The 13,414-nt window shown below is 38.1% G+C and overlaps 1 protein-coding gene across 4 annotated transcripts in view; it reads right to left on the minus strand.

Annotated features, from left to right (window-relative positions):
- SLX4IP (SLX4 interacting protein) overlaps nt 1-13,414 on the minus strand; it is an 83,305-nt gene that overhangs the window by 28,096 nt on the left and 41,795 nt on the right. For all 4 annotated transcript variants that reach the window (XM_058833878.1, XM_058833880.1, XM_058833879.1 and 1 more), the window contains one exon: nt 1,623-1,700. In XM_058833878.1, coding sequence (XP_058689861.1) covers nt 1,623-1,700 — 78 coding nt within the window. The remainder of the gene's footprint in view (nt 1-1,622; nt 1,701-13,414) is intronic.

Raw genomic sequence — 13,414 nt, forward strand, 5'->3', positions numbered from 1 at the left:
CAAGAGGACAGTCATGGTTGCAAATGAGTCCACCTGCACCCCTGGACAGGAGGACCAGACAGAACCAACAGGCAAACCACTTAAGAAGGATTTCTTTTGTGCTATTCTGGTGATGAGTCTTTTCATCACAAAAGCTGTAAATTAGGTTTTTAACCCAGAACAACATTCAATCAGGGCTTGGCATCAAACCTGAGCATAAGGCCAGGGCAGAGTGTTTCACATTCTGACTACAGAGATTTTTTAAGTCATTAAACAAATTGGTTAACTACTACTGAATTACACATTTTACTCAAGATCACATGTTTGTTATGAACACAACAAAGTTTCTTTTTAGAGAGGATTAAAAATTGAAGTGTTCTCAGATTAGAACAGATGAGACAAAGCTTTATTCAGTACTTGCAATACTATGGGAAGAGCACAAGTGGATATTTTCTGGTTAATTTATGGAATTATTTCCAGATCAGTATCTTCATATTTTCAGCTCTATTTTTTTGTTGTTGTTGCTGGGTTTTGTTTTGTTTTTATAAAAAGAGAATCATTTTTAAAGTTTTTAGTATTTCAGAACAAAGCCATAATACTCTATTTTTGCAGGACAAGAAAGAGACAAGGCTTGCAGAAAAAAAAAACCTATGAGGTTGATCTCACAGATGTTTTTTTGTAGAACTGAAGAGTAGGACAAGTTGCTTCCAGTAACATGTTTTTATTGTTACATTTTATAACAATCTCATCTGCTGGCTAGTAAAATGCAGGTGTCTTTAGGTACCCATTGATGCTTTAGAACAGTTCAAATATAATAGACAGCAAACAATTTTGAGATTCCAATGCAGACACTCTGCAATTCTATTCTAACAGGACAAGTTTGATGAAACATTTAACACTGATCTCTTCAGCCAGTATGGACTTACAAAATAACCAGTTGGCATTTGAAGACATATTTAAACGTTTATGAATATCATGAAAAACAGTAAATTATTTTAAAATGTCCATTCAATTATTCAGTATTTTTAAGGATTTTGGTTTTTTTTGTTTGATGCCAAGAGGTTGGTGCAGAGGGCAGTGATCGTTACAGCTCCTTTGCGTTGCTGTTGACAGGAGAGGATTGATCTCCCTTCCTTCCAGAGCATCCTGGCTAGAGAAAACATGAAGAAAAGATCTGGTCCAATGACATCACCTACGTCAAGATTTTATAGCTGTGAGGTGAACGAAAGCCTTTCCTGCATACACTTGTACTGCATGTTGATGTCACAAGACACTGAGCAATAATGAAGTGATTCATGCTGCAACCTCTGCTTGATTCACCCTGCAGAGACTCAGGAAAATGCTGAGTCTCATCATACTTACAGAATTTGGTGGGGCTTAGCTGATTACCCTGGGGCAAGGCATACACCAATTTAAAATTAAATTTAAAAAAAAAAAAAAATCCATCTTATCTCAAGAAACACTCTTTTTATTTTTTGTTTTTGGGAAATCTTCTTTGTAAAAAACAAACATAAAAACCCCACCAAAAAACCCAAGCTCTGGAAGAAATTTTGATTTAAGTAGACCAAAATCTGACAAAGTCTTAGTAGTTATGTTCCCTTTCTTCCTCTTCTAAGTAACTCTGTAAGAAACTGATTTCTTACCACGATAACGTTTCCCTAGAGCACAACGGAGATTAACCCATCTCTTCATAAAGTAGGCAGTAATGTGCAAACTGTTGGCTGCAACATAAAACAAAGGGATAATATTAAGTGTAAGGGTATCTTGGGCATTCTGGTCTCAAAGTGCTGCACATCTGCTAAAACCAGATTGAGAGAAAGAGCAGCAGCTCAACAGTACAAAGAGAAAAGTAACTTTAATGGAATATTTTTCAAAAGAAACTGCTAAATTCTCAAGAAATTTGTGCCTGAAACAGGGAAAAAATCAACACAAATTAATAACCACCAAGTTTTGGAATCCAACCACAGAAATGGAATTATTTAATTGATCAGATGTGTCATTTGTTTAATAGTGTGGTGTCATGTTTTCACACACATTCTACAAGAACACTACAGATACCCATTTACTTGAGTGCCTTCTAGGGGAAGGTGACAGACCTGGTAGAAAAAAATAAATAAATAGATAACTACAAAGAAACCCAAACATGAAAGGGTTTAATTCTACAGTTCCATTGAATGAGGTGAGAAATGCCCACATTTGAACTCCAGCCCCAGCTGGCCTGGCTGACTCCGCAGGTACCTGTAACCTCCAGAAGCTTTTTCTATTTTCTATTCTAGTTTCTATTACCAAGAATGACAGAAATCCTTGTGCATCAGCAGAGTAGGAAATGGACAAAAAAGATTATATTATGGCTGAGAGAGTCTTAGACCAAGGAAATCAGCTTCTACTTTTGTTCTACTTAAATTCCCAAATGACCCTGGTAAATCAGTTAGCACTTCATTCATGAAGGTATGAAGCAACCTGACTCCCACTGAAAGTGCAAAAAGCTGACACCTGTGACTCATCCTCCCCAGTCTCCCTGTGCACCTCACCGAAATCCAAGCGTGAAAGAAGGTTGGTGATATTTCCCCTAACTTGGATGGGGCATGCAAGACTTAAATTATTGATGCTTTGAAGACAGTCAGCTACCTTAGGTGGAATTAGCACAGATAAGTTAGAATATTAAGTGGTACTGCTGTTTTAATAATCTAATCAATTAAAAAGAAGGAAAGCTTGCTTGTTGCAGTCTCAATCCCTACTGAGCAAGTGCCAAGTCATGCCTTATCTGTAAGTATAAATACATGTCCTACTGAAGGGTCTCCCACTCTCCTATTTCTACAAGATCTTCTGGAGCTCACCGAGTGCTCTTGAGCTCTCATTAAGAACTACAGTTATCAATCACAATCAATCCCTTTGAAATTTATCAGCCATCTTTTTTCCTTCCCCTCAGGAAGACACCCAAAATTTGACTTCCTTCTAGAGATCGAGTCAAGATGTGACAAGTTGAACCATCCCTTGAAAATGATGAGCACTAGAGAAAAATTTGGATGGAATCCACCAGCTTTATTAACTGTTTACTTAAAAGAACAATTAAGGAAAATTACTTTCAGCTATTTCCAGTTTGGCATCTACAATTCTTTATCACCACTAGTAGGCTTAGTCAAATCAAAGAATTTGCCCTGTACATAAATAAGTTATTAGTGTGATAACAACATTCTCCACTGTGACCTTGGAAAGCTGAGAAAGTAGCATTCCTAAAAATACAACTTGGAAAACAAATCTTCAGACAGTAAATATTAAAAGTTTTTCTTTCTACCTCCATTTGTTGGTGATATTCCACACATTTTGGTTTGTTTTTTTTTATAGGAATCTAGAATGAAAAAGCGTGAATCTTTGTTTTTCACAGGAAAAGCAGGACACTTCGTTCTTGAAATTCTTTTATAGATCAGTGACATCTATATCTGTTTATTTTTCTTGCTGTCCTGGTATTCTCTGCGAGGTTAAGTGTTTAATTGCATGTGATTGACTGACAGTTTCAAATTCTCCTTAGAGGCCCTTGATTCAGCCAGCTACTGTTCTGTGGAAGAGAACCTACCTCAGATCTGACAAAATAATTATGTAAGAGATCAAGACACCTCTACAAACTATTTTTGCAGCATCAACTCAAGTCTGAAAGTCTTATAATTCCCTTCACAGGGAATTGCACCTGAGCTAATAAGCTCAGCCCAGAGGGACCAACACTAAAAAATCATTTTAGTTTCCATGATTATTTACTATTTTGCTGGAAAGGCCTGAACAGATATATGCTGTTACTTGTTGCTAAGTCTGAGAAAATATTAAGATGTACTACATTTAAGATACCTGCATTTTCAAAGTATCACGCAGCTACACTCATTAAATGCTTTTAAACCCTCTTGTACATGCATATGATTTACTCTGTAATCATCTGGAGTTTGAAAAACTCCCCTAGCTTTAAAGTCAAAGTTATTGCAGAACTATAAAAATTGTGATATCCTCTTTCAGCTTCCTTCTGGGGAAATATATTATCCAATTAACTATTCTGCTTCCTGAAAAAAGAAACTTAAAAATAAGACCCACAAGAAAACCTTCTTATCCAAGAATCCCATGCGACTCACAGCTTTTTAAACTTTCTACACACTCAGCATGAGTTTAGAACTCTTCATGATCTCATGGAAGAACAGACCAACTGCTATGTACCAAATGCTCAATCACTAAATTCTTTTGAGCACAACACAGAAGTTTGAACCTCAGTTACAGACAATTTTTCTTCCAGTAATGTAGAAAGTTCTCACATCCTCGGCTCAGCAAACTTAGTTGATCCCATCTTCACTTTCCTCTTCACCATCCAACACAGACAAACTCCCTTTGTGGATTACCAGCACACAGGCAGAAATAAAATTGTATTTAGTGACTTGAGGTTTTGTTTTTCTTGTTTCAAAACTGGGCACTCTAAATCATCAGATCCAGGGTCCAAAAACAAAGAAAAACAAAACCAACCAAACAAATCAACCCTAAGGAAATAAACAGACCCTGAAACCCAAAAGGAGACTGCATAAAAGTGGTTCTAGAAAAGCCACAGCTCAGTTTCAGCGGGAATAGGCACCAGTGAGTGCTGCCTTTTAAGGCAACAGTAATTTGCCCTGCTTGTTGTATTTCAGAGTCCCACGACACCGAGAGGAAGTATCAAACACCAACTCTCCTGTAAGACTATCCAGCGACACTTGTTTTCCAAAGGAGACACAGCCAGGCTGACTTGAGCTTCCAGAAGGCTGCCAAGAGGCGGCTGTGGTGCAGTGTGGAGCAGTGGGAAGCCCTCTCCCACGGCTATTATGGACCATTCAGCTGGGAGCCTGGGAAAATGCCTCTGAGCTGCTGAGTTATCTGGAGCAGCCTGGCAGGTGTTCACTCCCCAGCACGATCTGGCACCTGCCTGGCTCCCTACTTCAGTCTTGTCCAAAGCCACAGCACAAGCCTAAGGCCAACTGCCCCCAAAACATTTCCATATCTGACAGGCACCTATTTCTCATCACACAGTATTTTTATATCGTACCTATTTTCCCTCCCAGCCTAAACACTTCAAATTTCTGAATGGTTGTTGTGGATTAGGATGGACTCTACTTTTGGAAAGTAACAATGAAGTAAATCATTGCAACACACACATTAAAAATATAAGAGGATAAATGTATAATGTTGCAATGTGAAAGTAAATACATGAGTGCATTAGACTTTCTGAAACACTAAATTGTACATTAAAAAAAATCTACACTTAGCTCACGCTTGATTAATTTTTCCACACAGAATAGGCTATACCAGTAATAATGTTTACAGTATATAGAGCTTTTCATCTTCAAAGTGCTCTACAGACATATTATTACACTGCTTTTTAGCACTCATATTTCTCCACTTAAAATTATTCACCACAGAATCAAAAGTCCTGATCATTTGTAAACAAAACAAAAAAGGGAACATTTCATTCTGAACCTACTGTAAATTGTGCAGCTTTCCTTCCCAAAAATGTCCAACTCCACACCATGTGCTGTACAGTAGTCTGCCATTTCTAATTAGGAAGAGATTCAAATAAAATATTGGCATTTAAGTTTAAAACCAAGTCTAAGATAGGGACAGCAGATGCATGACATCCCTTCCAAATGGTGCTGAGATTTCCAAAGCTTTTTCTGTAATCCACCTGATATTTTTTAAACACGAATCTTCACCCAGTTCAAACTTTTATACAGTAGAGAATGGGCTTCTAAACAACTGAAACATGTAAGGATGGCATACATTCTTTCCATACACTCTGCCTTCAGTTCAAAGAGGATGATTACTGTGAGTACACAGGAAAACGTTTACTGATAAACATAACATCAAGCCCATAAGCTTTCTAAAAAGAAGTTTAATACCCAAGGAAAATTAAATTGATATACCTGAAGAATGGACAAAAAAATACTTGGGTGTAGCATTGAGTGAGTATTGCTGCAGGGTCTGACCTTACCAACTCTTGTACCTGCAAATAAATTCAGGGATGGAATTTGCCTTTGTCTTTTTCCAGATGCCTTACAGTATCTTAAACCAAGTACAGACAAAACTAGATTGCTGATTTTTTTTTTCACCTTATTCTTTCACCAGTTTTTAGCATTACTGCTGCTCTTCTACCTGCTAAATCTTCTGAACACAGGCCAGTTGCCAACACAAATAGGTGAGAAATCCTTCCCACCAAGGACCTGGGGACAAGATTTAGTTCTTACCTGGGAACAGGGTCCCTGACTGGAAGAAAGACATTAACCTTTCAAGGAGTGTGATCAAGAGAGGAAGGCCTAGAAGAATCCTCCCTGCTATCAGAACCTGGATATCCTGGACACAGCCCACTGTATAAACCATTCAGAGTATGAGCCACAAACTGCAAAACTGGACTGAAACATTTTGTAAAATCCTACAGTAGGGTTGTAGGGCTCTCCTCTAGCAGGAGAGGTGTGGAATTCACTGCAAAATCAGAACTATCCTGGCCAAACTGGATCCAGGATAAGGCATTCCTTAGACTGGCTGTCAGTACTGTTCTGAAGGAAAGAATGAAGAAAAGCACATCTGAGACCATCTGGCTGCAAGATGATTAATGTCTCTGATGGAGGTCCTGGGAACACACCAGCTCTGAAGAAAAAAGACCATCTTCCCCTCACTAATACTTAAGGATGGAGAAGAAGGCTGATCCATTCCTGGAAAATCCATACCCATTCATAATGTATGAGCAGTAACAGCCAGCAGCACCTGCCAAGGCATTCAAGCAGATAAATGTAGAGCAATAGATTTGATGGTCAGTGCACCTTTACCACAGACAACTGTTTTCCAACAGAACACAAGATTTCATTTCACCCTTTTGTTGTTCTCAGACTCAATAACAACATTATTAATTGCATGTGACGGGCACAAACTGAAAGCTATTTAGGAATGCTCCCTGTTTTGAACATCTACTCTGTATTCCAGAGAAAGCCACGTGCCTGGACTTCTTTAACCACTGGAATGAGCACAACGACCAAGAGAAAGGCTGAGAAAAGCATCTGTTGCTACCAGCCAAAAGGCAGAGAGAACTGGAAAACAAACCCTGTGGTAAACACTGTCTGACAAGTCAGCAGCCCAGGAGAAGCTGAAGTATCTTCAAAGTGTCTGTACTGGATGGAGTTCAGTTAAACTCTCCAGTGCCACTTTAGCACATCGGGATGAGGACATCCCACAACTGGCCAGACACAGCTCTACCCAAATGGGCCAATCACTCACATCACTGAACTCCTCACAGTGATAAAAGGAACGCAGATTCTAGCTCAAATGAGACACAGACACTGTGATGGACCCAAGTTTGACTCAGCATGCTAGGGAATGCATAATACAGCACATGCCTCCTTCACAAAATATGTCCTTTCAGCCTGTCTCTGTGGTTTTTCCTTGAAAAAAATCCATGAGCTGCATGGAATTTTTTTATGCCATGAAGTACTTGAAATGGAAGATTTTATATTTGAAGTGTGAGGGATCTCGACAAAACAAAGTTTCTTCAAGCACAAAAACTCAACCAAAATGTGGAAATGAGACTCTTGGAATTTATCAGACATGACTGGTTCCTCTTGCTGTTCATTAGAACAGCCAAATCACTGGTGCTAATATTATGATGCTGAAAGATTTTTAAATAGTCAACCAAACCTTTCACAGGTTTCCAGGCTCTATTTCTTTTTTCCCTGGCAATAGGAAATAACTTCTGCAAAACTTTTACCCCCAAGAGGAAAGGCTTTTAACCCTAAAGCTCCCACAGATGCCCAGACTTTCATCTTCCACCAGTAACAGTCTCTAGGTAAGGGTCACCAAAAATGTCAGGAATGTATTGTATCACAGGGCTACAGCACCTCTGGGCTTTGTGAAAAAGTCCAACACTGCCACTGGAGATATGATGGGGAAGAATGAGAGGGAAAAAGCAACGAGGAGCAGGTATATTCAGCAGAACTTTAAAGAAGCAGCTTAAACATGAAAACAGTTCTTTCAAAGGTGATCTTGATATATAGCAAAAAATATTTTTTTTTGAGGATTCCTGTTAGGATATCCCAGTGGAGCTAAGAGGTAGATATTGATGGGCATAACCTCCTTTTCTACCCTAACATCTAGAGGACACTTCAAAAGAATGTGAGTTCTAAGAGACATGTGTGGACTTGAACCTGCAGTTTCATGCTGTTGTGTGAATAAAGCAAGTTGTGCCAGAGGTTCACAGGTTTTTGTCTTTTCACACAACAGACTTGTTAGATTTGCAACAACCCAGAACAGAAGGAAATTCTGGAGCATAGCAAATAGGTAGAAAGTACCACAATAGAGCCTTCTATATTTTCTTTTTTTAAATGCTGGCAAACAGACCCTAATTAAGTCAGCTGCTGAAAGGCTCTGTTTCCAAAGAAGTCTCTATGTCCTTCGGCTCTCAAAAGCTCTGATGCAAAGAGGATACCACCAAAAGAGACCAAGAACAGCCATGCCTGTGATCATCTGCCTACTGCCACCAGCTCAGCTCTGGTTCTGCTGCAAAGAGCTGGAGAATGACTGCAAAGTGATTTGTATAAAACCACTCATTTTAGCTCACTCAAGAACACGGTGTTATAAGGGACCACCTGAATGGCACAGCTCAGCAGCCTTCATTTCTGACATCACCTTAAGAGATGCCACGTGAAAAAAAAATAAAATAAAAAAGTACACAGAACATCCTCTTCCTCAAAACTAAATAGCAAATTTAAGGTCTAATGCAAAAGACCAAACTCCACAATCCTGTCTTTTCTTATGGCAAGAAAACAGCAGACAAAAGACAGACATTGCCCATATTCTATGATCCACATATCTCCACATGAAAAAAACCCCACCAAAGTAAATATCTTAATTAAAGGATAAAGAGAAATACTCAGTAAACAATCACAAAACTGTCATCTTCTATTCCTGCTAAAGCAAGTTTTGGCATTTAAACATGGATTTGTACAGTGAATATGGAATGTTTCTCTATGAACATGTGCAGTTTGCTGTGCATTAGAACATCTCTGATTTCTCTGAAGCTGATGGATACATCAAGTTCTAAGTCCACAACAAAGTCAAGATTACACTGGACTTTTTTTCTCCCATTTTCAAGTAGAAGTCTTTATTCTTTTCTACACTACTAAATTTTTATTTCATTATCTCTGGTTTTTTTTTTTTAGTAAATTAAGGCACGGACCCTGCAAAGCTTTGTTGGGTTAGTTTTGTTTGTGCTCTGCCACTGTGCCTTTGTAGTGCACAGAAATACTTCATGCATAATAACCACAACATACCTGGTACTCAGTGGCAATTCAAATACCCAGAATTGCTCCCACTAAACTACTAATAGAGAAAAGAGGCACATTTTTTTTTTTTTTTCAGGAATTGGCCCTCCATCTCTATCTGGAAAGATTCCCATAAAGGCTTATAAAAATTTTCCAAATATGAATAAACCCGCAAAAATGTTTGCAATTTTAAAAGCTGTAATTTCTACCTTGGTCATATGATAATGAAACTTAAGAACAAAGGAGAGTATTATTGTGCAATATGGTAGCATGGAAAATTTAAAAGAAATTCCTATTCATATTTAACAGTGAAATTATACCCTCAATTACTTCCAGTTAAAAGGAAAATAAAAAGGATTTCAATGTTCAATACATAGCTGCAACGATTTTTTTTTCTTTTCTTAAAATATCATGATGATTTTTCTTTTGCTGGTGATTGTTTGCAGACTTTTATTGAGACTTTTAGGGAAGGCAAGGGTTAAAGATGTATGAAAGAGATTTTCTCACAGTTTAAAGACAGCAAAACAACACATTTAGGAAGCCAGACAGCTAAAAGGTCAAAGCGTTACACTTCCAGGTCAAACTTCTGGTTGCAATTAAGTAAATTCCTCTGAACATTTCTAGGGAAATCACATTTCTTTTAGGTTTTACTTCAAATCCCTATTCTTTCTTGCTTACATTTTAACCAAAACAATATTGCTCTCTTTAGAAATATTTAATAAAGAGCACTTTTTATAAAAAGGAATAATTAGCTTCAAAATAAGAATCAATCCTTATTTTTTTTTCATCTCATTTAATGCACAGTTGAACTAAAGACACAAGAAGCTATTAAACCCAGTTAAGTTTTAGAATCAAAACATTTTAACCAAAACAGTGAGCTGTTAAACCCAAAACCTCTCTGGCACCTCTTCCAGCTGTGCCTAGTGCTAAAACAGGTCCACGAGCTGGACACTGAGAATCCATCTGCTGTATTCCTGATTCCTAGGAACTGGAGAAGCTGTAAAACCTACAGAGAGCACACATGAAGAGCACCTCCAAGAGGAAAAGATGTTGCAAAAAGGAGTAAGGCAGTCAACAAAGAAATAGTGCTTAGGGACAGATTTTCAAATTCGCTTCATGTGCCCTCCAAAAATGCTGAATTCCCACTTGGAACAAGCATGCCAAGGGCTCTTTCCAAAGGTATGCTCCCTGGCCTAGATGAGAGTCACTTTGATATTCTCAGGTGAGTATCAAATCAGAAATTAAAGGTGGGGTTCATCTTGCTTAACTTGAAACACCTGCATCAAACTAGTACCCTAAATTTCATTTTTAACTGATAGAGATAAATTACCTATTAACTTCCAGCCAACTTTGGGAAACTGAGACACACCACTCCACTTTGTAAAGACACATGATTAATGGATGCTGATTTTTTGCCTAACTATAGAAAGAAAACTCCAAAGATAAACTTTAAATTTGCATAAATATATGTGTCATTGCATAAACTGAAGTACTAACAGCAAAATCACTCTGCAGAAATATTTGGATGATAAAGGAAGACCTTTATAGCTCGCACAGATATGTAAGAGAGTAGCTCCTTGTGCATGCAAACACTTTTTTTTTGCACACATACATAACTAGGAGTCATTTCCATACTGTTTCTTTCTTTTCATAAAATAAAAAAAATCATATCAGATGACAAAGAAATGGAAATAAGATGAAACCAAGAGAAAGCAATACAATGCATTAAGGGAGAGAGTATTTTAAGGCTAGAGGTCAAGACTGTTTTCAAAACTAAGGCCAAATTCTTCCTCTTCACAAAAATACACCAGATTAAACTAATGTTCTGTTGTTTTTTTTTTTCAGTCCAATACCATCTATATAAAACACTTTATTAAGGACATCTTTAAAATAAGTACAACATTTCATTTCTTACTCAAGACCATAAATAATTTCATGGGGAGCTGCCACAGAGGAAGAAGTAAAACAGGGAGAACACATTCAACCCAGCTGGTGCTGCAGCTGCAAAAAACCCATGTAAGACTGGGATAGCCATTGCTGAGGCCTCTGCCAGTGTCAGTGTCACAACAGAAGATCCTCCCAAAGGCACATGCTTCAGTCCAGACAGCGCAGAACTTCCTCACAGTCTCTGACACCCACTGACTCTGAATGAGGTCTCAGTTTCAGAGGAGCACAGTGGTGAGAAAGGCCACCCAGGGGAAGACCAAAGGTCCCTAAATTAGCCAAACACCTTGGCTGTAAAATGCTTACAAGGGGACACTAAATACAAGAGCCAAGTGCAGGTAGTTACTTCCCTGATACTCTGCCAGGCTCCAAGCCCTCTCAACTCAGGCCTTTAGAGCGCACCACAGGAGATTCTGCCCCCTCCCTGGAATACTCTCCCATGCTGCTGTGGATGCAGCACAAGCCTTTATCATATCTATTATCCTTTGGCAAAGACTTACACAGTTCTCCTACCTACCACAGCATTTCCAATCCTTTCTTTTGATACACCCTTGTTCTCAAACTGGAAGAGAATGAGGAAAAAATTTATTTCACAGATCTTGGTTGTATTCCCCATAATTTATATACTTTCCAGGCTGAAGAGTCCAGGCACACTTAACTGTTCCCTGTATTGCATTTCCTCATCTTAGATCATCTCTGTTGCCCTTCTTGGAATTTTTTCCTAATTCTATTGTATCACGATCTAGGTAATATAGAAAAAAAATAAATCACAAAAAAAGAAAACACCTGAAGAGTGTGTAAGAACAGACATTTCTTTTGTTCTTGTCAAATACCCATTACCCTGAGAAAACAAAACAACAAAAGAAAGAGTTCAGATATATAACCTTGATCTTCTATAAGAAAAATGCTTTGGTGAACTTATTCCCCATTATCTGGCTGTAAAAAAAAAGGGGGGGGGAAGTAATCTAAAGCAAAACAAGGAAATATTAAGTACAAGATACTAATCAAAACATTTTTCATAAGTTATTGCATAAGTTACTGCATACTTCAGGGAGTTCTGTTGTCACAGACAAATGAATGTAAGTTTAAAGTTCACACAGATCTGCAGGACTTGGCCACAAATCATAAATGAGTCCATTGTAGAGAAGCTGCAATGTAATTCTTTTGAGAGACAGATATTACAATGTGCAACTCCAAATATCAAAGTTCATTGGAAAGCTGCCGCCTCAGACCCCTATGGCAGCTTATTCTCCCTCTAGTTAACACCCATCAAAGAGTTGTAGAGTTGCTGTTTAAGCAAGGCAAGTGAAAAGAGTCTAGTTCAAACCAAACCAGACAGTTTCACAGCAGAGGAGCATGAGTTAACAGCTGGGAGGATGGGAATAAGTCAGTTTTGCTGTTACAAGATTATAATGTGGGACATACCCTACAAGCATTTCACACAATTCATGTCCTACAGCAATTGGGAACACTGCTAAAGCAAACTGGGGCAGTCTGAAAAGGGTGTTCCCCTTAAAAACACCATAATGTTCAAATTAAAATGCAAGGCCAAAAGAGTTTGGAATATTTACCATCATGATTTATTGTATATTTTTTGTGTGCTTGCAGGAGCCAAAAAAATTGTTTCATAAGCAAGAGAAATGTATTTTCTTATGAAACGGCATCTTATGCATTTCTCTTTATACTAAATAAGACATGAACTTTGACTCCACATCTTTGTAAGGCTGAACTACTCATAACAGCTTCTTGTACCTCTTCCAGTTTCTCATTTTAGTAAGCTGACTTCTTCTGACAAGAAGTTTATGTCTGAGAATTTCAAGTTTGAGACTTCTACCTGTTAATAAAGTACAGTCACATTTGCTAAAAACAACTGGGTGAAAAGACAGGAAACATGATCACAGTAAGCCCCATTTCATGAGAGAAGAAAGTTAAAAACATACAAAAAAAAATACACAGAATCCCAGAGAAAGCAGATAAAATCAAGCTGGGAGCTCATTGTGCCATGTGACAGCATGCTCTCTTAATTATTTTCACTGTAGAAGAGACTGTACAATAAAAAGATCTGAAATCAGAGCAAAAATGTCCCACCCTCAAGCCAACAAAAACAGCAAGGATGCTAGGGAAGGAATGGGAGTAGATCTGAAAATTACTTGTAGGAAAACCATAGTTAACTTTTTCCTCCC

This window comes from Poecile atricapillus, chromosome 3, assembly GCF_030490865.1.
Source record: "Poecile atricapillus isolate bPoeAtr1 chromosome 3, bPoeAtr1.hap1, whole genome shotgun sequence".
Lineage (NCBI taxonomy): Eukaryota > Metazoa > Chordata > Aves > Passeriformes > Paridae > Poecile > Poecile atricapillus.